General features: G+C 50.2%; 11 protein-coding genes across 11 annotated transcripts; 4 read left to right on the top strand and 7 right to left on the bottom strand.

Annotated features, from left to right (window-relative positions):
- Window positions 1-445: 445 nt before the first annotated feature.
- N7458_002058 (uncharacterized protein) lies at window positions 446-3,940 on the top strand (the record flags this gene model as incomplete). Its single annotated transcript, XM_056905441.1, has 7 exons — window positions 446-735; window positions 800-1,034; window positions 1,082-2,076; window positions 2,130-2,850; window positions 2,900-2,950; window positions 2,995-3,844; window positions 3,903-3,940. The coding sequence occupies 7 exons, from the start codon at window positions 446-448 to the stop codon at window positions 3,938-3,940; spliced, it is 3,180 nt and encodes a 1,059-aa protein (XP_056769548.1).
- A 677-nt stretch (window positions 3,941-4,617) lies between these two features.
- Window positions 4,618-4,978, bottom strand: N7458_002057 (mitochondrial 54S ribosomal protein bL33m; the record flags this gene model as incomplete). Its single annotated transcript, XM_056905440.1, has 2 exons — window positions 4,618-4,787; window positions 4,966-4,978. The coding sequence occupies 2 exons, from the start codon at window positions 4,976-4,978 to the stop codon at window positions 4,618-4,620; spliced, it is 183 nt and encodes a 60-aa protein (XP_056769547.1).
- Window positions 4,979-6,233: 1,255 nt separating this feature from the next.
- On the top strand, window positions 6,234-7,645 carry N7458_002056 (glycoside hydrolase family 75 protein; the record flags this gene model as incomplete). The annotated part of the gene is made up of 7 exons (XM_056905439.1): window positions 6,234-6,500; window positions 6,571-6,636; window positions 6,694-6,830; window positions 6,880-7,028; window positions 7,085-7,330; window positions 7,389-7,514; window positions 7,572-7,645. The coding sequence occupies 7 exons, from the start codon at window positions 6,234-6,236 to the stop codon at window positions 7,643-7,645; spliced, it is 1,065 nt and encodes a 354-aa protein (XP_056769546.1).
- A 2,092-nt stretch (window positions 7,646-9,737) lies between these two features.
- On the bottom strand, window positions 9,738-10,448 carry N7458_002055 (uncharacterized protein; the record flags this gene model as incomplete). Its single annotated transcript, XM_056905438.1, has 1 exon — window positions 9,738-10,448. One exon carries the CDS (start codon window positions 10,446-10,448, stop codon window positions 9,738-9,740), a length of 711 nt encoding a protein of 236 aa, XP_056769545.1.
- Window positions 10,449-14,033: 3,585 nt separating this feature from the next.
- Window positions 14,034-15,391, top strand: N7458_002054 (putative zinc metallopeptidase; the record flags this gene model as incomplete). The annotated part of the gene is made up of 3 exons (XM_056905437.1): window positions 14,034-14,046; window positions 14,111-14,976; window positions 15,038-15,391. 3 exons carry the CDS (start codon window positions 14,034-14,036, stop codon window positions 15,389-15,391), a joined length of 1,233 nt encoding a protein of 410 aa, XP_056769544.1.
- A 267-nt stretch (window positions 15,392-15,658) lies between these two features.
- Window positions 15,659-16,687, bottom strand: N7458_002053 (NAD(P)-dependent alcohol dehydrogenase; the record flags this gene model as incomplete). Its single annotated transcript, XM_056905436.1, has 1 exon — window positions 15,659-16,687. The coding sequence occupies one exon, from the start codon at window positions 16,685-16,687 to the stop codon at window positions 15,659-15,661; it is 1,029 nt and encodes a 342-aa protein (XP_056769543.1).
- A 478-nt stretch (window positions 16,688-17,165) lies between these two features.
- On the bottom strand, window positions 17,166-18,822 carry N7458_002052 (Zn(II)2Cys6 transcription factor domain-containing protein; the record flags this gene model as incomplete). Its single annotated transcript, XM_056905435.1, has 4 exons — window positions 17,166-17,948; window positions 18,007-18,138; window positions 18,215-18,712; window positions 18,763-18,822. The coding sequence occupies 4 exons, from the start codon at window positions 18,820-18,822 to the stop codon at window positions 17,166-17,168; spliced, it is 1,473 nt and encodes a 490-aa protein (XP_056769542.1).
- Window positions 18,823-19,469: 647 nt separating this feature from the next.
- Window positions 19,470-20,926, top strand: N7458_002051 (OSTA/TMEM184 family protein; the record flags this gene model as incomplete). The annotated part of the gene is made up of 6 exons (XM_056905434.1): window positions 19,470-19,536; window positions 19,595-19,742; window positions 19,814-20,066; window positions 20,127-20,252; window positions 20,309-20,458; window positions 20,513-20,926. 6 exons carry the CDS (start codon window positions 19,470-19,472, stop codon window positions 20,924-20,926), a joined length of 1,158 nt encoding a protein of 385 aa, XP_056769541.1.
- Window positions 20,927-21,154: 228 nt separating this feature from the next.
- N7458_002050 (DUF726 domain protein) lies at window positions 21,155-23,362 on the bottom strand (the record flags this gene model as incomplete). The annotated part of the gene is made up of 1 exon (XM_056905433.1): window positions 21,155-23,362. One exon carries the CDS (start codon window positions 23,360-23,362, stop codon window positions 21,155-21,157), a length of 2,208 nt encoding a protein of 735 aa, XP_056769540.1.
- A 422-nt stretch (window positions 23,363-23,784) lies between these two features.
- On the bottom strand, window positions 23,785-25,207 carry N7458_002049 (uncharacterized protein; the record flags this gene model as incomplete). The annotated part of the gene is made up of 5 exons (XM_056905432.1): window positions 23,785-24,101; window positions 24,165-24,597; window positions 24,653-24,674; window positions 24,733-24,986; window positions 25,052-25,207. The coding sequence occupies 5 exons, from the start codon at window positions 25,205-25,207 to the stop codon at window positions 23,785-23,787; spliced, it is 1,182 nt and encodes a 393-aa protein (XP_056769539.1).
- A 1,027-nt stretch (window positions 25,208-26,234) lies between these two features.
- N7458_002048 (uncharacterized protein) lies at window positions 26,235-27,365 on the bottom strand (the record flags this gene model as incomplete). The annotated part of the gene is made up of 4 exons (XM_056905431.1): window positions 26,235-26,679; window positions 26,733-26,853; window positions 26,906-27,265; window positions 27,335-27,365. 4 exons carry the CDS (start codon window positions 27,363-27,365, stop codon window positions 26,235-26,237), a joined length of 957 nt encoding a protein of 318 aa, XP_056769538.1.
- Window positions 27,366-27,450: the final 85 nt, after the last annotated feature.

Raw genomic sequence — 27,450 nt, 5'->3', positions numbered from 1 at the left:
CATCGGCATATTGCTACCAATAACTGCTATGACACCTGTTGGCCGGACTCACACAGAAACGAGCAAGAGATCTACAATCAGTAGTCACTGGTCAGGGCTGGTTCGGCAGAGTAGGCGTAGCTACTCTAACCAGATGACACTGTAGAGTCCATGGGATCGAGACTGGGATGAGGAAACCCATACGGCTTCAATTATTTTTTCAATGAGAGTCGTACAACCCACTCATGTCAATTTTAATTACACATTCTGACACTAATGATTGCTTCATCCAGTCTGTTAGCTCTAACAATCTAACAATGTTGGCATGGATGGCCATGGCCAGTCCTGTGGGTCACGGGACATCCGTACCTGCCTCGATTGTCCTTCGACGTCCAACGTCCACCATAAATTTCGCTAACTCCTCACAAGATACAATCATTGTCTATCTTCTGGTGAAGCTTTCAAGATGGATGCAGATTTATCAAATTCCTCGACGGAGGCTGTCTCGCCTCACTTCCATCCCCCAAAACGAACACTGCCACCATCCGAGACCCAGACAAGCAGAAAGAAGCCAGTCCTCATGCAGCGGCCTCAAAGCTCCGGAATCGACGTGACAGGGTTTTCGTTTGCTAGACCGGCAAATCAACCCAAGGGATTTACCCTCAAGCCCATGCCCCGATTGGCTCCTCATGCTCCCCGCGAGGATGTTGGCGCGGTGGAATCGCAGAAGCATTTGGCAAGACCAGGGAAAGAAGCGTACGTCCGACCTGCAATTCCTCTGCGATGTATAATTTGGTCTCATCTTTTTGTACTGCAATAGTCCATCCAAGTCAATTGTCGGTCCAGAGCAGCGGAGCATTGAGCAATATCTTGCCGAGGATCAACCTCAAACTGCAAAGATCCCTTGGAAGGATTCAACTCTCCCGAGCGCCGAGATCACAAGCAGAGAAGATCAGGAAACTGTGAACTCGGCGGATGGACAGGTCGTCATAGACCTGGAACCGGAAAGTGACACTGTTCTAACGACACGGGCGACCGTCAACAGCAGTATACCAGTAAGTTTCCACCACCCATGTTAATCCACAACATCTGACGGAGAAAGGCCACTGTTTCCCGGGCGACCGCATCTCAAGATCGAGACCGAAATGTATCAGTTATCCAGAATCCTCATCTTCCACGAGTCTCGACTCGACCAAAGGATACCCTCCGAGTTTCTAAGCCTCGGCGCAAGAACCGCAAGGCTGCTCTCACCCGACAGCAGAGGTCAATTTCCAGTACCAGATCAGGTCTTCATCAACTTACTGAAGATACCTTGTTCGAGATGCTCATTGACAAGATCAGACAGCGCGAGGAGAATGAGATTGCAGCTGCCAGCATTCAGCGCCGGTTGGAGGTACAAAACTTGGAGCTGAAAGAGGAGAACCAAGATATTCGCCATCAACTTGAAATAAGCGACTTGCAGTCGGTGAAAAAGGACGCAGAGATCAAAAAGCATCAGGCTCAAATGGAAGACTGGAAAGTGAAAATCCGCCGGTTCAAACAGGTTGTCGATGAGTTGGGACACGATCATGATGCTCTCAAAGAAGAGAACGAGCGATTTAAGGCAACTGCGGAAATCTTGGAAAAGGAGAAGAGCGAACTCTTCCAAGCCATTGACGATGCCAAGCTCCAGATCACTAAAGCAGAAGGGACCGCAGATGGGCAGCGCAAGGAGATCGCCGAGAAAGAACAGCGCATTAGTCTGCTAGAGCAGGCTTTGACGATGGCTCAAGACCAAGAAGAGACCACCAAAGCAGAGTTGATTAATGAACGAAAACGCGGTACCACACTGGAGTCGTATATCCAAAATTACGCTTTGACTCAAACAAAGCAGATTGGTCTAATCAGGGATGATCAGGCAAAGCTCATGCAAGAGTTCAATGCAGGACTCGATACCGCTGCCGCCAATACGACCACTTTCAAGAACGACATTATGTCCGAACTAAAGATAATATTTTGCCAGTGTCGCGATGCCATCCAGGTCTTGAATGAAAAGTATTCCGAGGAAAAGCTGGAGGTCCAAGAGTTCAAAGATAGCACCCGAGATCTGATTTCCCAGTACGTACGACAGGGACAATACCGAAGCCGAAATGCTAACTTTTTACCTCCAGGATCGAAAACCTGGCAACAGGGCTCACAAAGAGTGTCGAGACCAGCAACAGGGTCAATTTCGGCGTATCAAAAACCATTCAAGACAATTTGAATTCCATTGAGACTCATCTTGGTACCGATTCGGCCCTTTTCCAGCAGCTCGCCGAGTGTAGTGCCTCACATGGATGGCTAAAAGATAAGCTGGGGACTGTCGAGCCGACATTGGACAATCTCAGTGCTTCGGTGAAAGTCATGCTGGATTCTGGGGGCAATCTTGTTCAACAATTCGGCGACTTTGGCAACAAGCTAGAGCAAGCTCAAGTTCCAAAGGGCAATCCAGAACTGGAGAGACTGCTAACAGAGAAGTTCGCTGAAAATACGCAGCTTCAACTTGAACTCCAGAAGGTGACAACGGAGATTGACAGTCTCAAGCAGCTGGCAAGCAAGAAGGACGCAAAGATCGAAAATTTGCAACAATCTCTGGCCTCGGCAAGACGAAACTTCAAGGATACAGAGGATCGAAATCAGGTGTTGGAAATCGAGAAGATGGCTTTGAAAGGGGAAATGGAGTTGATGGATCAGAGAATCCGTCACGAATTGGCCACCGAGCATGCCACCTTCGGAAACCAGATGAAAGTACAATACGAAGAACGGTTGCACACTCTTCAGGCAGAGAAGGATGAACTTGAAAAGACTGCCAAGGTCGTAATGACTCAGATGCACGGTGTTCAGGACTCTTTGGTGGGTTATGCAGCAGCATTTATCACTAGGCAATTGCTGACTGCGTCAGATTGAGGCAAAGCGAGTAGTTGATGACATGAGAACACAGCGGGACTCACAGGTATGTATGTGCCCAATCCTCCAGATCCCAGCTGATCCATTCAGGCCCAAGAGACAGAGCAACGGATTCGAGAGCTCACCCAATCTTGCTCCGAGCATATGACGCGAGTAGATGCACAGACTCTGGAGATCCAAAAACATCAGGAATCTGAGGCCGCTTCGTGTCTGGAAAGAAATGGGCTTCAGGAGCAACTGCGGCAGGCCCAAGAAAAGATTCACGAACTCGAGCAAACATATATCATTCAATCTATAGAGAAAGAAGAGTCCCGAGTACCTCCAGCCAACATTGTTCCTTTCTCAGCTCTCGAAAATCGGCTTTCGCCTTCGCGAGCCACCTCGCCATATGGAGACCCAGCGGACTTTGCCATGCTCTTCATGTCGGATGAGCTTTTGCTTTCAACGCCACATCACAAGGGCAAGACGGACAAGGAGTCCCCAGTGCCTCAACTGGAAGCTGTTCAAGACAGCCAAAAGCCACTCGAAATGACAGATCCCGCGAAGATATTCGATATTCCCAAGGACATGGATCCGCCCGCCCCGCGAGCCAACACGAAGCGCAAGGCAGTGAATTTTGCGACACAACGAACACAGAGCGCGGAGAGTCGGAAAAAGGGTGTCATCACTCGTGTTCACTCCAACGAGGTCCAGAGTTCGATACAGGCCGTCAAAGAACCGGAGGAGCGACCTGCCAAAGTCACAAAGCATATTAACAAATGGACTTATAGTCGTATTCATGCTTCGGGGATCGAGGTTCAACAGGAGGAATCCACAGTCCCTGCTCGTGCCACAAAGGGGGTGCAGCGAGCTAGTCCGAAGGGCCTTGTCTCAGCTAGCAGCGCCAGCGAAGCAACAGGCCGACCCAATACCCGGGGTCGCGGCAAGCGGCGTTCGCAAGGTAAGTGATCCCCAATCACTTGTCTAGTGAACATACCAGTTCTGATAGCTGCAAATAGGAGACCGGTACAATGCCCGATTCAGCCAGGAAGGCTAAGGCCCTCAGCTATCGCGTATTTGGCGAAGGTATGACCCGCCTTGGGGGCTGGAAACGTGTTCGAGCTCGCTCCTGACCTTTCTTGTTATGATCGACCGACCTATTTTCGAAGGTGAAGGGAGATATGAGTTGCTAATATGTTATAATATCATACATTTGTACATGTCATCGATATTCCGGAGAAGGGAGTGCTTCCGTGGGCCATGTCTTACCCTGTGGTCGAACCAACCTGCTCAATCTCATTAAGTGAATATACCTTCTGAAGTCGCAGGGTTATGAAGCGGAATGAAATATTTATTTTCAATTCAGAACCCAAAGCTGTAATGCTCGTAACGCCAGACACAATGCTCCATCAAAAGGAAGTAGACAGTGGAGCAGCTGAGAGAGAATCGCTCTCCCTTCAACACTTCCCAGGATATAATGTACACAATAGGGCTACTCAGCCCATACACCCCCTAGACACAACCAACACAGCCTCTCGTGATATCATCCAGGTATGATTCCATGCCGAGAAAGCTCAATCCCCGATCCGAGCGCAGAGGCGAATAATTCGACGGAGCGAAAAAGCTAATCACCCCATCGCGAATAACTTCCGACACAGGTCACGCCTAAGAATCCTCAAAACTGATGAACGGGGGTATATCGAACTCGAAATCGCAAAGTCGAAAAAAAAGCGATTATTTCGCCTTTCCACCCTTGGTCGCCTCAAGGAAAAGCACCTTCTTCTTCACGACGGGATCGTACTTGAGCATGGAGAGCGGGCGGTGCGCACGAGGCCGGATCATGGTGCGGTAGAACCCGGTCATCGCCATGGAGATCAGGCGGACGGTAATGGTACGGGACTTTGCTGTTTAGAGGAGAGGTTCGTTAGCATTGGCGCTTTTCGGTCGTTGCGGGCTTCGGTCACTTTGGGGATGGTGTTTGCGCTGCGGTGTCGGCGTCGGAGTCCAGAGTGGAGTTCTGGCCATTGGATGCAGATTCGGGTGGGAGGATGATTTGGAGCAATTTGAGTACTTGGTACGTACCTTTCTTGGCCATTTTGCTCGACGTCCCGAGGAGACTCGATCGTTTCTTTGATGGGATGGAAATTCGGAGTCGCAGCGCCGGGCAAAACCGTCCACTCCGATGTTGAGTCACGTGGTGCGCTTAGTCATGCAGCTGGTGCCAAGCAGGACCTGGACCTAGTTATAGATGCCGCCTGAGCATTTACTCTTGACAACTACATTATTCACTCCATCAAATGCAAAACTACCTCAAGAGGAGACCCCTTGATTGACAAGTGGGCAAGCTAGTAGATCCTGATCTGCACCGGCAATTTCACCGGTAAACTCGGTCGGGGAACAAGGAGGTTTTGTGACTGCGCCCGGGATTCATCCCCGAGGTCGCATCAACAGTTGCTAGTGCTAAGCCTGAGACATTGCTTAACCTTCAAATCGTGCCACCGGCTGGGCCCACGGTCTACCTACCGTCTTGCATCGCTTACGCAGGTGATCCGGCAATCTTTCAGGATTGAGCTGCAGGCTCGGTGGAGATTTAGTCGAAGAAGGAAGGCTGATGGCATAGATTGAGGATATTGTCTATAGTGCATTTCTTGGTCTAGCGGTGTTTTCCGGGCACTAGATTGCCCTTTTGGTGCCGTGGGTATCTCTTCAGGAGGTTACCTCGGGCTACCCCAGACTGTGAATAAACTTGGGATCTGTCAATAGGAGGTGTTGTTTTCCAGACAGGGGCATCGTTGGGCGAGAGGGGGCTGAAACAGGGGTCCTCGTCGCGGATTTTGGACGGGGGTTACATTTTCGGCTCTCGGGTGTTTTTCTAGATTGGTGTGTCGTCTTCGAGTCAATACCTCGCAATTGGACCTGGTATACTGAAGTAGTAGACAATCTTGATAGCAATTTCTACTCTACTCTCTTGCCAAAAAAAAATGTATTCTTTGTTAGGCCCCAGCTGTGGCGCTCTCCAAGTAACGCTGAACGCAGGCTCCACCGTCATCATCCAATAAGATGCTTATGCTGCATATCCCCGAAACGTTAATCTTCTTGCACGTGTATCACTCGCCCTGGCTAATCTCTCTTGGCCAGGAACACTCGGTGCCCATACGAGACGCGGGGATCGTCGCATCCTTTTAGGGCGACTTGTGCGGTAAATGTGACGTTCAGCAGTCCTGATCCTCGGAGGGTTATTTAATGCCGCTAACCGAGGAATCGAGTATATAAGAGCTCTAGAGACCCTTAATGAAACAGGTCGATTCAGATCATAAGCTTTCAAAGTCTATTGTTATTCTGTAATCACCATGGCGATCAAGTCATCCGTCCTCGCGGCCTACTTGGCTCTTTTTGGTTCGACTCTGGCGCAGAGCGTTGACGGTTCACAGTATAATAACCCAACTGCTGGTCCTCCTGCCAGCTTCTTTGCAGCTGCAACCACCGTCCCTGTTGCTGCGTTGCAGAGTGCTGCTGCAAAGGCTAGCACGGCGGCCAAGGATGCAACTTACCCTATCAATTCGGACGGTGGAGCCCCCAAAGTTACTATCCACGGCGACTGGTCTAGCTTCAGCGAGGTATGTTGACATTCGAAAACTACTATCTGATACACTATTGAATCGAGTATCTAATATATGGAATTTATAGGGCGCTGCATTCGTTTGGGTGGCAGACATGGATGTGGACTGTGACGGCCTTGACTATAAGTGCAAGGTAAGCAAGATGACCTACGGGCGCCGAGAATCTGATACTTACTCTTTGTTCTCACAGGGCAACCCTGACGGCCAGCCTGGCACCAACTTCGGTGCTCTGGCCGCCTACGAGGTTCCATTCTTTGTGATCCCTGACAAGTTCGGCACCACCTACCAGAACATCCTTCCCGGCAACAACGTCGGCGCAGTCATTTGGTAAGCTCTTTCCCAGCTGAAATCAAAATAGAGACTAATCTTTATAAAGCAATGGCAAAATGTTCTATGGTATCTACGGCGATTCAGACGGTGATACTCCGCAAGCTATCGGGGAAGCCTCTTGGTTAATGGCTCGCACCTGTTTCCCAAATGATGACCTGAACGGTAACAGTGGCCACGGTGCTGTCGATGTCACCTGTGAGTTCGAGACAAAGACCCGCCAATGTTTCGTTTCCTCTACTAACCTACAAAAGATATCCTCTTCACCGGCAGCGACGCGGTCCTCCCGAGCAGCGCGCTGAACAAAAACTACGTTACTAACTTCAGCACCCTCCGGTCCATGGGCGACAAGCTGATCACCGCACTGGCAAAGAATCTCAACCTCGTCTCTGGCGGGGGTTCGTCTACGTCTACCACTTTGACTACGCAGGTATCTACCACTACTAGCAGTGGTACTGGTTCTACTGGAACCTCGTGCTCATGGGCTGGTCACTGTATTGGTACGTTTCGCCTCTTGACTAAGTGCATACCGTGAAAAGACGCTGATAGATATAACAGGAAGCTCTTGCTCTTCTGATAGCGACTGCTCTGATAATCTAGTTTGCACGAGTGGAAAATGTGCTTCGTCGGGATCTTCTGGTGGATCTTCTGGTGGATCTTGCTCGTGGGCTGGACATTGTGCCGGTAAGACGGCGATTCCGTGAATAGTATCAAAGTCTACGACTAACGCACTCTTTCTAGGTGCTTCTTGCTCTTCGGGTGATGATTGCTCGGATGCGTTGGTCTGCAGCAGTGGCAAGTGTGCTAGTGCTTGATAGGTTTCATTTTTGACCCGTGGAGCCTAATCTCCGGGGCGTATATAGTATGACGAGGATACTGCAGACGTACATAGCGATATAATAGAGGGAATCTTCCTTTCCCGCTGATATTCCTGGCTCTTACTTATTCTGAGTAAACGTGTATTGCAAGGTTATACTGACCCCCTGAGAATTTGGTTACTTGTATCCAGACCCTTGGAGGAACAAGTGAGCGATTCATTCGTATTTTCGGAGTTGACGGTAGACTAAAGTATGAATCTTGGAATCATAGAGGAGTACGACTTCGACTGTCCGTATAGTCAGACCACACGGTGTCGAGCAGTGTCATCACGTCACATATACAGTGGTAGTTCAAAAGTCTGAATGGAGTGACCGCAGAAAAGGTCTATGTCAGTCTGTGCCAGTCCTTCTAGGCCTTTCGAAATATCTTTCGAAATGATTCTCCCATGCACTTTAGGGCTTCAAACTTGTGAGAGCCGGATCCAACTGTACCAAAACCAGGTCATTTCATAAAGAAGAGGAATATTGTACATTCGATACAGCCCCACACGCACCTTACGACGAACTATGACTTCCAGCCAAAAGCTCCGTCTCAATGCGCCACACATGGACTACTTCCCTGTCTCCAAGTAAAGCAGGCGGGTACCCGATCGGGGAAAGACGGACAGCATCCACCAATATGGTAGTAGGAGTCCACTCCTGTATGGACAATCGATGCGGAAAGCACAGACAACGATCGTGGCGAGGCAGGTCAAAGTGTCATGAGGCTCGGGAGAGTGGATCTGGATGACTACAGTAGGCAGCGGGTCATTGAAGCGTAGATCGGATTGGCTTGGCTTTGGCTTGGCTTTGGCTTGAAGGGTAATATTACAGGCAGGCACTTAATACATAATGTAAAGTACAGTCCATAATATATGTAAGTTTGAAGGAGTGAGAAGAGGGGTAGACGAGAGTCACCTGTGTGAAACCCCTCATTACAGGAGATATATGAGATGGATACTTTGTGTAGCAAGTTCTTTCTCTTTCGAGGGTGTTCCAGTATCACCCACACGTGAGAGAATCGGGTCATGTTGTAACTTGTAAGAGGTTTGTCTGGATCAGCCCTGTGCGCCTTGTCGGGAGGTCAACCACCGGCTTGGGAAAGGTGTAAACCCCGCAGGGTGACTCACAGACCAACCTATTGGGGACTTCAATTCGATGAGAGCGAGTTGGAACTCAGCAGCTATGTACTGCAGTTATTTACAGGCTCCACACTTATACAGTATTATGCATACCAAAAAAGTCTGTTCTTGGAGTTTGAAATATGCTTGTTTTTTGGTATTTCGGTTCCCGTTCGGGCAACTATATCTAGGCATCCAGCAACACATAAAACATCATCGTAACAGGACACAAGGCCACATTGAACATCCCATAATTCACTTTCATCACAATAACAAAGGAAAACATTCATATCATATCAGAGAATACAGGAAATCCTCAAAGTCATGCAGTTCATAACTTCTCCAACGAATGTGAGTCACACACTCCATGTGCAATGATAACATGCAGGATACCGTAATGCATGAAAACAAAGTGTACTGTATTGGGGGAGTACAAACACCCTGGCACTTCTCATTGGCTACCAACCAACCCCTCCTGCATCATTCAAAGGCAGAAAGGGGCAGGTGTAGACCAATAGTGCCGAGAGTCAAATAGTAGTTCCCTCGAAGCATAGAGAGCTCCAAGCGGGAAAAGTCCCGCATCGGAGAGCCCAGGCTGGATCCTTTCCAATCTGGGAGTCCGATGTATTTCCCCCAGGATGACTGGATGGAACTGAACTGTACTGAACTGAACAGATGGGCGTCTTTTTTTTTTAGTGGGCTGCGTCCCAGAGCGCCGTTTTGTGGTAGTTCTGTATTGGTGGCTCAGGTGGGAACCACTTCGTGTGTTGGGGTTCCCAGCTGGGCATGACCGGCTTGCGGTCATTCAGGAGGGACAGTCAATGTCCACTCGGGGTGGCGTTGAAGCTGGATAGCTAGCAACTTGATCCTAGAGCATTTCGACGGATAAGGCGTTCGTTGGCAGATTACGTTGATACAGGTGCCAGTGTTCAACGGTAGTAGTCAGAGCGGCGCCGGACGTTGGTTGATTCGTAATGACGCTCGACCCGGTCCTGGCGGTCTGAATTGTACAGCGAGCCACGGCTGTTGGAGCTGCGGTTGGGCGAGGCGTGAGGAGAAGGGTAGACGACGACTCGGGGCTTGCTGCTGGACGGAGAACGCTCGATGATCCGGGTGGGCGAGGGCTGAGGGGATTGAGTGTTGGAGCGGGGAGAGCGGGGAGAGCGAGGCTCGCGGTGTTCAACCACGGGGCCAGAACGACGGGGACCCACGGGGTATGTGGCATCGTAGGAGCTGCGGATGGAGGTTGACCGGCGATGAGACGATTGTGGAGGAGTGGATGGAGGCATGACTGGAGGGGCACGGCCACGAGGCGAGGCCAGACGCATGCCCTTAGCGATGTTCTCGATCAACGTGCGAGCATGAGAGCCCTGGCGCAGGAGTTTGACACGCATGGGCTTGCCATTTTCCTTGTCCACGACGGAAAAGTGTTTGCCGTCCACGCTGTAGATATACTTGGTGACCAGGATGGCGCGAGGCTGGCCGCGGTCACAGAGGGCATCGCTGGCGGACTCGAGGGCGAAGGCGCACTGTGGGCAATGGCTCACGTGGCGCTCAAAGTCGTCGACGACCAGCTTTTCGTCGTCGTGGAGGTCCCGCACCACGACGGGGGGTTCGACGATCTCGATGGGGCCGGGCATGGTGTTGGAGCGGCCGATTCTGAAAAAGCGACGGGTGATGCCGCGACGAGGAGGATTGCCTGGATCGGTGCGCGAGAAGGGATTGAGAGAATTGGTGGTGGGGCGATTGGGCGACACCGTGACGGATTGTTGGAGGATCACGCGGGAGACGGTGGATGACCGCCGTCGAGGAGGTTGAGATGGGTGGATTGAATGGGTGTGAGATGAAGAGGATGGGAGACAGTCGAGGAAGGTAAATGGACGTGAAGCAGGATATAAGTAGTGTGGGAAGTCCAGTCAGTCAAGTGAAGATGTGAAGTATGGGAAAGCAAGTGACGATGGGAGGGGGGAGGACGGAGTTTTATAGTGTTTTAGAGTTTGTGTATACATTTGGATATACTTCGTGGGAGGGTCATGGCAGCCTGGCGGCCTGGTGGGTCTGGCGTTTGCAGATCGGGACCAGTGGATGACGGTCAGGACATGCTGCAAGTCCTTACAGTACATAAGAATAGTCATGAAAAGCATCCTCTGATAGGGTCATTCCCCCTCCTCCTGGTCTCCACGACTCCACTCCCACACCATCCTCGACTCCGAGCCAGCGCTAGCCTACTCAGAGCCGCTAGCGTGTGGCTCAGTTGACACCGCCGTGTGGACGGGGTCTGATCGCCTGATTGGCTGGCCGCCCCCAATCGACGGTCTGTTCTGTGAAAGGACAATCGTCAATACAGCATCAGTACGGAGTACACTCTCTGGACTACATCCAGAGGATAGAGCGAGTGGGGTGGCATGAAATGACATACATGTCTGTATCTTCCTCTCGCCGCCTCATCGTCATTCGTTCAAATCGTAAATCCGCCCTGTTGCCTACGCCTTTTCGTCCACACATGTCACTCCCTGCTGTGGCTTGAGCCTCTCGTGTCCCTGCGCCGCAATCAAGTCTCGTGTCCCAGTTCAGGGGACCCCCCCCAAAGAGGTCCGGTTCACGTCATCAACTTCCCTCCCATTCTGGTATACTCCAATCCTGAACCATCGCCGGAAGACAGATTCCTGTGAACTGGTGAGGACCACTGATCTCATACTCTTTCTTCACTACAGCACTACAGTACATATGCGACTCTGTCACAGATCCAACTTCCCCGCTGATTTGCCCCGCTGCCGCTGTCCTCAAATGACCAGCGTCTATTGTAACAACTTCCAAAACATCCCATTGTCCATCGATCTCACAAATATGGTTCTTGTCTCTGTTGATGCCAAAATTAAATCGATACGAGTCGGCGTTTCGAATCTTTCGACCCCCTACTCTAAGAATAGGCCCCGATCCCCGGGACTACTCTCAAGGCTGGTTCGGACCCCACGCCAATCGCCCTCCACCAGACTGAACTAGCCTCGACCTTGTCCTTGTCCACTGCCATCCCTCCCCCCTCAAACCTCATCAGCCGCAAGCCACAGTTCGAATCGTGCCCGGGCTGAACCATATCGTGCTCAAGCGAGTCAAGCCAAAATTCTGCTAAGCCTCCCAGCCACAGAATCTGCTTATCGTGACATTTGATTCGACTCCCCCGTATTCACCAGCCACGGTCTCTCCCTCTCTCTGTCCTCATTGTTGACACCTTTTCGTGCCTGGGGTCCAGGACGAGCCACCCGCTCGAACCTCTTCCCACTCTCTCTCTCTCTCTCCCCTGGGGCCAAGCCCGCTGACTTGATCAACGACAGGGCGCGATTGTCGATCCCTGGACATCCAGTGAATGGACTATTCGTGCACGATTCTCTGACATTCTAATTCTAGTCTCTTCGACTCTCCTATCTTCCTTTCAATTCTGCGTTCCAGGCCCCCGCGAATGGACCTCGTGGTCAGACTTGTTATCTCGATGCCTGGACCCCGCGCGAACTGGAACGGACTCCAAAGAACACCGCGTCCTTTTGTCTTGTCCCCAATCAACTTGGAAACTCCGATTGACTAATACTCCCCTTGTCTAGCCACCCTCTACCCGGGGTTGAACAACGGCCTCTGCTTACATGGTCGGCAATTCCCACCGTCCCTGTCCCTGCCCCTCCCAGTGACTTGGGACTCGTGGACTCGACCCTGCATTTAGGGCAACCCTGCCACTATAGACCAGATGGCTCATCCTACCCCCCAAGACCATGCCCATGTCTTTCCCTTCCCTTCTCCACCCTTCAACCAGCCCTGCCGGGCTAGCTCAATCGGTAGAGCGTGAGACTCTTAATCTCAAGGTTGCGGGTTCGACCCCCGCGTTCGGCTATTCCTACAAAAAAAACCTGAGATCTTTCTTTTTTTTTGCGTTGCAAATTTTTTTTCCATTCCTGATACCCTCGGGCCGTCCTGAGTGGCTGTGGCGGGTGGAAAAAGCCCCCACAAGTGGGGACCGGGCCGATGGGACGAACGGGGCGGTACGTCAGGAAGGGCAGATGACCATTTGACGAAGATGAGAAATCAAGGTGGAAGACGAAATTGTAGCCTGTCGGGTAGGAAAAAGCAAAGAAAGACATACAGTAGGATGACTATGTATGGAGTATGGAGTACTGTATGTACTGTACTACAGTACACCAACTGATACAAACAGGCAGAGGGGAAGGTTGTGGTGGTCGGTCCATGCGCAAGGCAGAATGTGCCCATCCCGAAAGTAGATCCTTTACAGTTTGGTTTTCAGCTGGACATGGTTCGTCTGGCCCCAAATCTATTCGAACAGGCATCAATGTGGGTAAGCAACGATGCAAATCAGATCTTGGTGAAGAATGTGGCTGACTTGCGTCTGCAAGTTAATTGATTATTAACCCAACCCTTTTGAAGAAGTTGGTCTACAGTAGTGTTCCATAAGTTTGCAACCCCTGAAGAAGTTCAAACCCATCTCATCAGCTATACTTTGAAAGGCAAGTTGAACCAAAATGCCGGGAATATCTAGCAAGAGGGTTCAAAAGACATTCAGAAAGATCTGTTAAAAACATAAAATCGAGGCATATTTAGATGGCCTTTTTGCTTGGTCCCTGGGTTCCGACTTTTGAACTGCCGCTGTACTTGCTCAGATATGTCATGTCCGTTTTGTATCGCTGTGGGCATAACTATATTTCCCGCTATTAAGATGACGCAGCCAGTATAGAGTAGACGAATTTTAGCATTCAGTTAGGTACTCGGATATGGCGGGTCGCCAAATTATGTTGTCAAGCAGCGTTGAAAATGGCGGGAATTGCCCCATTCAGATGAATATCCATGGGTGTAGTGGTCGCTGTACTCTACCTAGTATCGTCGTTCCTTTACGGGGCTGACCACATCATCTGAATCATTGGTCGGAGACTTTGTGCAGCAGGGCGCAAGATCATGCAGGCTACAGGCCATACTTCTACCTCCTCCTACTGGTAGGGTAAAAGCAGAGCCTCTTGTCTCCTGAACGACTCGGCATGCATCGTCGGGCGTCGCCCAGAAGCCTGGTTCACAGCAACCCTGTTTCGGACCAAACTCAATCATTTCCAAGAACCGCTTCCATCTCCGGACATTTCCATTGACATCGTCAGTAACCATAAAGTTAAGGTACTGTAGATTCCCATAGATCTCCTTTTGGTAACACTTGCTACGTATTTCATCTATTGATTATGCCGCTCCAAGGTATTACAATGAATCTTCGCTGCTCCCCAATTGTACTACTCCCTCTCTAACTAAGCTCGTCCAGAGTCTCCGGATCACCCAGATCAAGCTCCAACCCATCTAAACAACCTCATCAATCGCTTCCGCCCCGACCTAACCCCCTTCGAAGAAACCTACCGCCACATCCACGCCCACCCAGAACTCTCAGCCCAAGAAGAACAAACCGCCCAGTTAGCATCCACTCACCTCCAATCCCTCAACTATGAAGTCCACACCCACATCGGCGGCCACGGTGTCGCAGGAATCCTCCACAACGGGACCGGCCCCGCCGTCCTGCTCCGCGCAGACATGGACGCCCTCCCCGTAGAAGAAAAGACCGGCCTCCCCTACGCCAGCACCCGATTCGTCCAGGACGAAGATGGAGCACGCACCCCTGTCATGCACGCCTGCGGCCACGACACGCACGTCACAAGTCTCCTCGCAGTATCTACGCTCCTCCATGCCGCGCGCGAACACTGGCGCGGGACATTAATCGTCGTGTTCCAGCCGTCCGAGGAACATCTCAATGGCGCTCAGGCTATGCTACACGATGGATTTTACGAAAAAGTACCACGGCCGGATATCGTCCTCGCGCAACATGTAATGCGCATGCGCGCAGGCACGGTAAACATCCAACCTGGACCGTTACTCACCGCAGCGGACGCATTTGATATTCGCATCTTCGGACGCGGGGGCCACGGGTCTGCGCCGCAGACGACTATTGATCCGATTTTGATCGGGGCGGCTGTAGTGATGCGATTGCAGGGGATTGTGTCGAGGGAGGTTGCGCCCGGGGAAGTCGCCGTTGTTTCGTGTGGGAGTATTCAGGGCGGGAATTCGGCGAATACGATTCCTGATTATTTGGATCTGCAGCTTAGTGTGCGGACGCTCGAGGATGGGGTGAGGGAGAAGGTTTGTGCTGCGATTCATCGGGTCGTTGAGGGGGGAATGTATGGCTGCTGGGGCTGTGCAGAAGCCGAGGATTATTCGGACGGTGTCTTCGCCGGCGACTGTTAATGATGAGGTGAGTGTTGGTCGGTTGGGGGATGTGTTTCGGGAGTATTTTAGGGATGCGCTGGTGGGGATGGAGTCGCCGAGTGCGAGTGAGGATTTCTCGTTGCTGGCAACGGCTGTTGGGGCGCCGTATGTGATGTGGATGTTTGGGGGTGTGGAAGAGGAGACTTGGGATGAGGCTGTTGCGAAGGGCACGGTGAATGAGTTGCCGAGTAATCATTCGCCCTATTTTGCGCCGGTCATTCAGCCGACTCTGCGGACAGGCGTGGATGCGATGGCTCTTGGGGCATTGACTTTCTTAGGGCGGAAGTGATGGATGATGGATGAATGAATGTGTATAGGGCGATCTAGTTTTCCCTCTAGGGCTATGTTCCTTCGCGCTTTACTTTAATCTTAACTTTAATCACATTAAGAGATTTCTCGAATCAAATAAAAATGGGGTCGATTTAACAGATCCCTAGATATCATAGCCGTCAATTATAATATACTGTAATGGTTACATGTCGCTATTGCTCTATAGCAGGAGCTTACCACAGGTTTCCAAGCACAACAACCAACTTTCTTTCCCTCCGGTATACACTCACATACCAATTCCAAAGGGCTCATAGTGATTCCCTTGATCCTTTCCCACATGCACCATAATCTTTCCCCTCGCTCGCCCCGAGCGAAGCTTCTCAAATGCCTTCACCACATCCGCAAACTCAAACACGCTATCGACCTGCACCTTGACCACGCCTTCTTGCAGCCACTCTCCCAACTGCACCAACTGCCTCTGAACAGGCTTATACATCAACACAACATACCTCCTCCTTCCACCCCCAAGGAACGCCGGCCATGCCAATCGCCCAGCCTGCGTCGTCATACTCGACGCCCCAACCTGTACAAACACCCCATCCTCCTTCAAAAAGTTATGACACTGATAATACATCTCCGCCGGCGTCCCAATATGATCAAGAATATGATCAAACACAATGCCCCTCGTCTTCAACGTCCCCACAAGATCCCGCTCCGCCGTATAATCAAGAACCTCATCCGCGCCCAGCCGCAAACACAGCTCCATATTCCTCGTCGAACATATCGCCGTAACATGACACCCCATTTGCTTGGCAATCTGAATCTCAAATGTCCCACACCCACCCGACGCCCCATTAATCAACACCTTATCACCAGCACGCACATACCCCTCCAGACTCTGTAAAGCAGTCTGGCCCGCAATCCCCACTGCAGCCGCGGAATCAACCTTCACCCCCTCGGGGACAACAGCAACCTGCTCCGCCGTCACGATGGTATACTCCGCCAGCGAACCGAACTTAACCGGATGCGCCGCAGACCCAAAAACAAGCTGTCCCTCCCGGAGATGCCGCGCCAGCGGACCCGTCGTAACGACCCGGCCGCAAAAGTCCATCCCCGGGGACGCGGGCGTGCCGATGTACAGTCGTGCGGGGAGACCCAGTTCAGGGACTTTCTGGTCGGCTGGGTTGATGGATGCGGAGAGGACTTGGATTAGGACTTGGGAGCCTTGCGGGGCTGGGGGTGCGCGGGCTGTTGTGTCGAGGTGGAGGTTATTCTCCAGGCCGCCGGAGGTATTCGAGTAGAGCCAGGCTTTCATGTTTGAGGGGTGTGGTGGCGGTGGGAGGATGTCTGGATGGGTTGACATTTTGAAACTTGGGGACGTGATTAGGGAGGCAGTGGTTGGTCTGCTTATTCGCGGGGGCCCGATGTGGCCTGATTGATGCGTTGGTTGGTGGAGCAGTTTGCGATTGATTGGCGCGTCAGGGGGCTTGTGCAGGATTAAATACTGATTTTTATTGAGAGAGTGGCGAGAGGAGTGAGGTTGTCTTGATGAGTGGCCTGTCGAGGATATGCGACTGTTTCCTTTGATGCTCGATGTTTGATGTTGGTGAGGATGTGAGGGTGAGATGGTCATAGCTTCACGGCATAAACCGTGCGGGGCCGGAGATTTCGGCCCGAAGTAGGAGGTGTCTACGCTCTACAAGCTACAAGCATATTCGATTGCCAATGAGATAACCGGTCTTGATCATGTCTTCATTATGCATACATGAACAAAGTCCTCATTCAACCTCACGTCACTTCTTCAGGAATACATTCACCTTGGCAATTCCCATCGTGTCTCGCAAGAACCTCAATATCGTCCGGAACCACTGTGCCGTCTGCGCAAAGTCCTCGCTCTTAACCAGGTCATTCTGCAAGCATATCAAGCCCGTAAAGACTGGCCAGATAATTCTATATGCACACAATCCAGGAACTTCTGTTGGGGTGGCCGGGTCAGATTTCCCATCGGACGAGATGTCGAGGGCGTAGGGAACGGAGCAAGCAATTTCGATGGTGAGGGTGATTAGCACGCCCCGGCTATGGGATTGGAGGGTGGTGAGAGCGAGGATGGGAGATGAAAATGTGGATATAAACGAGAGGATCTCCATATGGAGCAAGAGTCTTGTGGCTCGGCACGCGTTCGAGTCGCATGCGGCGAGGCGATTCGGGTACCGGGTAGCGTATTTGGGCGCACCGGGGGAGGTAAGAAGTTCTCTTGTCCAGGATGGACGATGATGATTGGTAATTGGATGTGTTGAGATTTTTCCCCACTCGGGAGGTAAAGTATGGCCCCAAGATTGAAGTTTGAGATCTATAGTGAGCGCTTCCTGCACGAGGTCAAGATCGGCTGCATCCAGTTCTTCGATGGGGCTGGCGCTCCTGTATTTCGATCGTTCTCGTAAATTTGAACATGCAGCAGCGGCATCTGACATTGCAGCTACTAGTTGCTTTTTGAATGCCTGTGGGAATGGAATCTGTTGGATCCAATGTCGTAGGTGGGGCGGAGGGGCCTTTGTCTCTGCCAGATAGAAAAAGATCTAGCCGGGATCAGCCTCGGTTCTCTATCTACAGATAATCAAATAACGATGTTCATACCAAATTCATACATAGAACAGCGAGGTAGTTATCGTCATCCTTCAAATTTTTCTTATCCCGATGGGCAAGCACGGACTGGGTACCTTTCATGTGTGTGACCCAAGAACCATCACGGCTACTCGAAGTAAGCATCTAGAGGGTATTGTATTAGCTCGGACCGATTTTGAAAGCTTGAATCAGAAAAGACAATCATCTGGTAGAGCCCTACCTCGTACATCCCGAGAAGCCAAATGACCATAAGAATCTCGTCACGTTGCATTTCCACTGCACTAGTCATGGTCGTTGCCAGCCTTTGCAGCGCCTGTCCATAATGCACGCGACTCGCGCTTTTAGCCCCTGATGAGTTGCATCGTCCGTGGAAATTAGCATAAGCTACTGCAGCCACCACGGAGACTAGGCAGGAATCTGGGGTCGTTTCCCGAAGTTGCTGGCGGAGTCTGCTAAGAGTTCCCGGCCAAGGAATCACAAAGTCAAAGTAAAGGCGGTTGTATGCAAGCTCAGACAGCGGGATACCCAGACTCTTTGGAATGATAATGTTTATAATATCCACAGAGGGTTGAGCTTCCGCTCGCTGGCGCCATTTTCTGGTTGCAGCTGCTTGGGCGACCGAGTTCTGGTCTCGGTGGACGAGATCGAACTGCGATCGGTATACACAATCGTGATCACCTTTGCGACAACGATGGCAAGATGGCTTATTCTCATCGCACTGCAAGGTTCATTAGTTCCGCTCGGCATGACGGCCAATTGGTGGATTACCTTGACTTTCAGTTCGCGACACCGCCGACAGCCTTTGCTTGGGCCGCGATTGTTAGGCATTGTGGTCCGCTAGTAGTTCTTTGGCGCGTCAATTACTACATTGATGATTTTGAGCAGTTCCGAGCTCGAATATAAAGGCGAAAATGGCCGCACTGGGGGTGAAACTGTAGCTGAAGCTGGACATGAAGCTGAAGCGACGATCGATGATCGATCATTGTCACCGTCTGGACGCCTCACAGCCCCCTTTCTCGGATAGGGCAACCGCATCCATTACTTCAAAAGGCTTAGTTCCCGCCCCCATCTGCAATTCTTCAATCTTAACCAATCATCTCGAGTTAAACTTCGCGCCAGCAATCGCAGAGCTTGCCACGAATGGAATAGCGCCAACGAGGCTTGTTCCAGGGCCTTTGTTGTCGAGGCTGAGGAATGGCTAAGGCGTTTAGCTATAGGATTTGACCATCGGATGGACCGAAGCTGCAGAAAGATCAGCGAAGATCGTGGAGGCAGCCTGACGCCAACGTGGCTGCGCTGTGTCAGATTACTGCAGTACTTTAGAGATATAAAGGCTTGATCGAACCCATGCTATTCATCTCACCCCTCAGTCACGAAACTTGCTTCTTCTCTGCGGCGTGACAAGATTCTCCAATTTATTGCTTTTCTTTTTCTTCCCTTGATTCCACAAGAATTGAACTTCGTAGATTCGCAACATGGGCCTATTTCACGATTCCAGCAATGACAACACAACATGTCCAATGCCCAGGCCCCTCGTGGCTGGTTCGTCCTCACCTGGAACAAATTTGAGATAATGGCCAAGCTAATCAAGACATTCTAGATGCATCAGAAAATTTCATAGGCGAATTCACTTTCCACAAGTTCAACATGATTCTTTCCGGTGCCTGCACGGCTATTACCTGTCTGGTCATTTTGTTTGCGATGATCAAACACTCATTACGCTTCAGTAACCCAAACGAGCAGCTAAAGTACGTTTAATTACTAGAGGTGGTTCGCATCTCAGAAGTATAACTTGATCACTAATGCATCACCCTCATAGAATCATGCGAATCGCTACCTTATTACCCATCTACTCGATCCTCTCTTTTATCCCCATCTGCTTCCCGAACAGCTATGTCTACCTGACGGGCTGGATAGAAGTTATCCAGGGAATTGCGCTTTATACCTTCCTCATGCTGCTCTGCGACTTTCTTGCTCCCAACGACCGCAACCGCGTCGTCTTCTTTGCGGGCCTGAGAATCCCCAGCAGGAAGGACAAGAACGAGAAGCGCGACGGGCTGACATGGCTCCAGGTTGGTCAATCATCCCTCTTTTGTTGACTTCGGGAACTATACTTATATTGCTTGACTCAGAAAACTTGGTATTTTGTCCTTCAGTATCCCGCTGTTGCCGCTATTCTCGCTGTCGCACAATGTATCACCGAAGCCGCTGATGTCTACTGCCTTGAAAGCAACAACAGACACTTCGCTCATCTTTGGGTGCGTATAAATACCTACTATAAGACAGGGACACTTGCTAACTCACATAATATTAGCTTAATGTCATCCGAATCATATCCCTCAACTTTGCAATCATGTCCATCCTCCGATTTTACGCCAACCTCAAGTCCTATATGCAAGAGCACAAGCCATTGTTAAAGCTCCTTGCATTCAAGATGGTAGTTGGTCTTGTATTCATTGAACAGGTGAGATAGATCGCGATGAACATGTCCCATACACATGAATCTGACACGTTGTAGATTATCTTCATGATCCTGCACTCGACAGACGCTCTCAAGGAAACGTCGACAATGAGCTATGCCGATGTATACATCGGACTACCGACCATGATCATTTGCATCCAGATGGTTCCCTTCGCATTCTTCTTCAACTACGCATACTCTACAAAGCCTTACCGAGTAAGCAGCAACAGCGCCCGTTACGATAACTCCATGGAGTATCTCGCTGTTGAGGAGAACGAGGCAGGAAGGTCTTATCAATCACGCCAATATCAAGGTGGTCCTCTCGGTATCTATGCTTGGCTTGCCTTTTGCAACGCCTTGGAGTTTTTCCGCGAGATCACGTCGACATACCACATGTTTCGTGAGGGTCGGATGAGAATGGTGGACCCCATGACATCGCAGGAAAGCTATCGCATGCAGTATTCCATGTAATCCTCTGAACAGCCTTTTATCTTTGTCTTTATTTCGTGTTTTGTGCTTAGCTGCGAGGTCTATCTGCTTGATTGGAAAACCAGGAGTATGGTGTGGAACATATAGAAATCAAGTTTGAACGATTATTGTTTACGTATGTTGGTTTCGAATCATCACTGTGAATAGAACGAACTATAACCGGATTTTATGGTAGCGTTGGGCCCCTTTACGCCGGCGACGCTCCCAGATCTAGATTGCTGAATATTTCCCCGACTGATCAGGTAGTGGAGTAGAGTAATCATCATCCTCCAAGTCCAGCATTTGTATTCGGTGCGCCATATGCTCCTCGGTCTGTGCCTCAACCTGCTTCTGCATCCGACCTTCTTCTTCAAATCCCTCCTGGCTGTTGAGCTTCTCAATTGCAGCAGGCGAATCTCTATCTTGTACCCCTGCTTCTCGTTCATTGCGAAGGCGCTCTTCTTCCTGTTTTCTGTCTTCATCTGCCAAAGCAGCTTCTTCCCGTTCGATCTCACTCTGATTGAGGTCTTGTAGCCCGATGGACGTGAGAATGCTTCCTAGTAGGTACTGGTATCGAAGGTGGCCACTGATCTTTTCACTGACATCGAGGTTCTCGACGCCAGGCACACCTTCAATGGGCTGCAGGCCAGCGACACCAAACTGGAGGCTGCTAGTGCGGTAAAGGAACGCAAGAACTGAATCATTCTCCGAGAAAACATTGACAACTCTCCCACTCACGACACTGCGAATACGGCGCCATGCTTCGCCATCTGATGGGGTCGGTGAGCCCATGAGAATGACGGACTCAACCAGTCCGTACGCGCTTCGTCGACATAGGCTTTGCAAACAAGAGTAAATCAGGCGAGATCCCAGGGAGTAGCCAATCAGCGTAACCGGTCGTTCACCCTGGGCCTTATTGATGAGAGCGTCTGCCAGGATCTCACCAGCCTTGTCGGCTCGGGATTTAGCAACGCTGAATGGATTATCGACCACACGAGCGACTTTCATGAGGCCCAGTGGCAGCATCACCGCACTCATAATAGCAGCGAAGAATGTTCGACTGAGAATTTCTCGGCCAGCTACTGACCATGCCGCACTGGTCACCAGGGCAGATATTGCATTTCCGAGGTTCATTAGAGATTTAGTCTCCCAGCGCAGGGCGAAAACTTCCGAGTCGGTTCCAACAACGCGCCATGGAACCACAAAGTCTGGCTCTTCTTTCACCCACCCGGTGACGCCAATCGTGACTCGAAGACGGTGATCTTGCCGAGCAGCTTCGCTTTCATTTTCCGTTTTCTGCTTCCGTGCACCTCGAATTGGAATGAATGCAAAGTCTTCGACTTCGCGAGCATACTTGTCCATCATGCGGCCAGTCATGCGGCCACCATAGGCTCCGAAGAGACCTCCAACAAGCACGCTGCTCCCAGCAAGAGCACCTAGATACCCGGCCGCCGCAGTAGCACCAAGTCCTAATCCGCCCATGATGCCTCCAATTCCTGCGGCTACCAGTGGCGCCGCAAGACCGCCGGTGATACCAATGAGGGCAGCACCGGCAACTGAAGCAATCCCAACCTTCCATACTCGGCTATTGTCTTTCTTCTTAGGTTCAGGCTTGTTGTCTGACTCTTGCGGGAGTGCCAGAACAGTGTCTAGTAGTCCACGTGCCACTTTGGTCTCGTTCTCGTTGAGCACTTTCACGTCAATTTCCAAGCTGGATGAGACGTATAGCAGCAACACCCGAGAGTATGCACTGTAGTGCTTCAAACTGAGCAGTAGTAATAAAAGAGAATGCAAAATGAGCAGTCTGGTCGCCTTGGGAAGGTCCAGTAGCGGTGTCTCAATTGGATGGTAAACTTGACGCATTTTGTCTATTCTCTCCTCATCCTCTTCTAACGGGAGGTCATCAGACTTGGCAGCATCCGAGCTGCCCTTTTCCTGTGGCTCATCATCCCTGTTGACAACCTCACCAATTCGTAATAGAACCGAGTCTCTCCAATTTTCAAAATGCGAAAGCGTCCTGTTCTTGGCGCGGGCTTTAGCCGCTGCAGCAGTAGCATTCCTCCTAGGACCGGGACCGGGACTGGGTCGTTGTCGCTGTTCTCGCTGTGTCGCGCCTTCTCCCGAGGCTGGACTTGATCCATCTTGTGGCCTGGCAAGTAGCGGTGGTGCTTCGTCGTCCTTTTCAGGGCTCGGACTCTGACGAGGCGAGGGTTCATCTGTTGTGGGATTTGGCTCTGGAGTTTCAAATACTTCAAGGAGCGCAACTCGCATTGATTCCGCGATTTCCGCTACCAATACTGTGAGATCGGCTCGTTGCGACCGGTCCAGTATTGACGTCAGATCTTGTCCACGATCACTACCCGCAGTAGCGGAGGATGTGTTATTGGATTGTTTGGGCTCGAAGAGCGACGCATGTTTTTCTTTGAAGTTTTTGAACATTGGGAAAAGGGACAAAGATTCGATTTGGCCTTGACTGACTTTATATTCGGCAAGATGATGCAGTGAATCCTGGAAGTAGCGTTGTAAAGAGGGGCTGGCATCCTTGCGGGGGCCAAACGACCCTTGAAACCTCAGGCATCAAGATAGGCCGAAAGCAGCACCTAGCCAACTACAAACTCAAGGACGGGGGCGAATAAATTCGAGATCTATAGTCGATGCATACTAGTCAGGAAAAAATCATAATTCTATCTCTGTTCTTATATCTCTCGTACCTCTTCTGACCCCTTTTGGAACTATCATGTGAGGGTTAACTGGATGTCCTATATTCATCATACTAGGAATTTTGATCAAGGGTGATCTATGAAAATTCACAGAGATATGTACTCCCTGATCCTTCATGATATCTCCCAAAATTCCTTTGTTTATCGGCGCACTCTTGTTTCAAGAACTGATTCGTTGCCCCGGGGAGAACTCCAAATTTGCACCAGTTCCAGACCTACTTGACTGAAAAGACTCTTCCATTGCGATACAGTTCGTTCCAGTCCCGCCGTATGAAGCCACATGAGGATATCCATTTCGGCAGCCCGAAGCTCGGAGCCAGTGTCTGGAAGAACATAGTCATCGATCAATAGGGTTGAGTACTCAGGGTCCATTGCTTCAACAATTCGAGACAAAATTTGAGCGCTCTTGGCATCGGACCAATTATGCAAGACATCGCGAAGAAAGTAGATTCGGGACCCTATAGCTCGTGGCTTAGTTAAAGATCCAGCTCATTTTGTTGGTAAGAGAAAAATGGGCATACCTTTGACGGGCTGAGGAGTGAAAAAGTCATACTCCATCGTTTCGACTCCATCAGGCAATTTCTCAACCCGTTTTAGGGTCAAGGGCAGATCTTGTAGGACGAATCGCCCTGGAAGTTCGGGATTCTTTTCCTTGAATCGTGCAATCTCTTGTCCTGGTCCTCCACCCACGTCTACCATGAGAGTTGCTCCAGACTCCGTTCGAGCATCCTGTACCATCTCTGCTGCAGGGTAAATGTCAAACCATTGTGGCAAATCATCCACACGCCGTGCTGCCATGTAGTCATCGAAGGCTTGTTTCTGCTCAGCATTCTTCTCAAGCAGTCCAAAGATGACATCTGTTCCATGGGCGTATTTGAACAAAGTGATGGCATCAGGCTCGTCTGCAAACTGTTGGATTCCAGGACCTCGCATGTACTCGACCAATTTCCCACCCTGTAGCCGTTAGTTTCAACATGCGCGCATGTGGTTGAAGCGTGTTCGATCTCACCATTCCAAAGTCTAAATCAAAGCTGGACGTGTTTCAGCAAGTCTCGTGGTACACCATTCTGATCGGGTCAAGCCACTTACTGGTGTTTCTCAGCCGCGATTGATCCAGGTAAAATCTTGAACCGAGTCCTCTCATTGGCAGCATAGAGCTGGTTGCCAACCTCATCGCAGAGGCCAATAGCTGTTAAGACACGCATAATTCTAATTGTGAGAAGAATATCCGATTTGGTCTCCTGGGAGATCTCCGTGGCCGAAATGGGCTGACCATTTCTGGCAACGATGACATGAAGATATCCATATTCAACGGCGACACGGATGGAGATGTTTTGCATAATCTGTGCAACCAAGATGTCAGATACAAGCCTATACAAGATGCAAGAGCTGTCATTCTCCTGCTTACTTGAAAGTTAAGCCGGGATGTTGTTTCGAGAGGGGTCTCTGCAGCTAGCTGTAATTCGCGAATAGCCTTGAGAAGATCGGCATGAGAATCCTTATCTCCTGCTGCCTCCTTGGCAGCAAGAGTCTGGACTCTAGCGAGCACTTCCGACAGTGACATTTTTGCAAATAAGTCGAGACTTTAAAGGGATAAGGGCCTTGCAATCTATGGAGAGGGAAGAACGAGAGCGACGCGGACAATATAGCGGATGCCAAGTTAAGGACAGAGACGTTAACACAATAATATGGAGCGGGGAAGTTGATCTATCAGATCCACTCGCATGCTAAGCTGACTACTATAACAAACCACTTTCGACCCAAGTGGAATCGGGGAGACCCTTCTTTCATGCGGGAGCCCCCTGTCTAGCTGAGTCAAGGTGTTCCATCCACTAAGTTAACTACACTATGTTAACTAAACTAAGTTAAGTATCCCACCAGCAGGGGTATGTGCCCAACTCATAACCACAAACTTTCAAGTACATAAAAGAATATTTTGAAGGCAAGCTTCTTGGTCTCGGGGAGGCACCGCTTAACTCCAAAATTCAGGCGAGAATTGAAGTTTGATCTGAGCTCCCTTGCATAGGAAATGCAAGCCACATGATACGCGACTTTTGCCACGGTCGTCCATTGTATGCTAACTCGGGTTTTCTACCCCTAGAATCAATGATGAAGTACTGTAACTCCTGAATAGGTCCTATTTTTGGTGTCATCTAGCCATCGAGCCCGGGGAGTGAGACGGAGGCATAATCAAAAAATGGATGCTTTCACAGTCCAGAGTAATAACCTTTACAATGACGGCGGCATGTCTTTACCCGCCGAGCCGAATGTGACATTGTATCATTGGAAGAGCCCAATATGCAGTTGCAGGGATCGTGAAAGCTGGCATCCGTTCCAATTGCTGTAAATTACAAACTGTTCGGAAGGATTCTGTCGGTGATCTTCGAGTCAAACCCGCCTTGACTCTCAGAAGCAGGGCATCTCTTGGTACTGCTCGCTTCCCGATAACACTATATACTGCGAGAAACGTAGGTCATGTAACAGAAGAATTAATATTTGAGTTAGATGATGCAACAATAATATCATGACATCTAGTTTCGGAGACTGGCAAACTTCCTCTTTTCATGCAAAACTCCACATAGTGATTCCGATTAACTTGACTCGCCATTGCAATGCTCGGATATCACACTCGTGTTTTTCGTCACCAAGATGTGCTTAATATCGCTCGGAGACGATTCCCCACGTAAAATCTGCTCTGTATCATGACTTGCATCTGCATAAGTAGAGCTCTGGGAGGCCCATGTTCCCGGGGTCTGCTCATTCAACTGCACCCAAGACTCGCGCTTAGGATTACTCCCGTCGCGATATCCACTACCAGTATTGCTGCGATTCTTCGAGGAGTAGCCAGTTGCACTCTTGATGTCCTGGGTAAATCGAACGAAAAATGGTCGTAGAACGGGAATTGATCCGAAAATGATGATGAACCACATTTCGGTCAGGACCCAAGTGTTGAGTTGGTATATCGCGTAGGTGAGGTCGTCGACGTGCGTGATGGACGCAATAGCAATGGTCTTGTTGATTCCTGCTATACCGGCACTTTGAGAAAGTTAGAGTTGCCCAAACTTTTCAAATCGCAGTTGAGGACTCACATCAAGCCTCCTCCCATGATGAGACACAGTCCAATTTTGGTCGATAACTTCATCAATTGAAGCCTGCCAATGATGTACACGGGGTAGGCAGCCAGGAAGAAGTCAGAGAAAGCTCCAATACCTAAGCATAATCAGAATCTGATAATTATTAAATTATGATGATCATCCCATACTGCCTTGAACGAAGCCCACTTTGGAGCAAATATCAATCATATCACACTTGCCAGGGAGATCGATATCCCATAGTTTCTCGGTTGGCGTGCATTGTTTGAAGATCAAGATAATTTCGATGAAATTGATAAGAGCCTGAATACCTCCAACGCCATAAAGAAGATATTTGCTCTTGCTCTTCGTTCTGTTCTGGATCGTCATGAGAAATGCGATGACGGCGATTCTGGCAATGACTAGATCAATGATGGCGAGTATTTGAGCGATCCAGCTCCATAGGTTTGTTTTGACAATATCGTCGTAGTCGAGACGGTCCTGATGATTACCGAGTCCGTAGCGGGCACTCACTGTCATTGTTACCTGGGCTGCCAAGGCGACAGTCTTATTGAGTCAGTTCCTCCCTGCGAGGCTGGGTATAGAGATGAGCCACGTACAAAGGCCAATATGACCCACACGAAATCCCATCGTAGTCCGAATATACCGGACGAAAGCTGACCTTGGGGATATACTGAAGCAGTCTTGGCTCGTAGAATAAACAGAATAAAGGCAA

Source organism: Penicillium daleae (assembly GCF_028827525.1).
Source record: "Penicillium daleae strain IBT 16125 chromosome Unknown utg000002l_segment0_segment0, whole genome shotgun sequence".
NCBI classification, from domain to species: domain Eukaryota; kingdom Fungi; phylum Ascomycota; class Eurotiomycetes; order Eurotiales; family Aspergillaceae; genus Penicillium; species Penicillium daleae.
The sequence above is the reverse complement of the archived record's forward strand: the minus strand, read 5'-3'. Positions and strand labels throughout refer to the sequence as shown.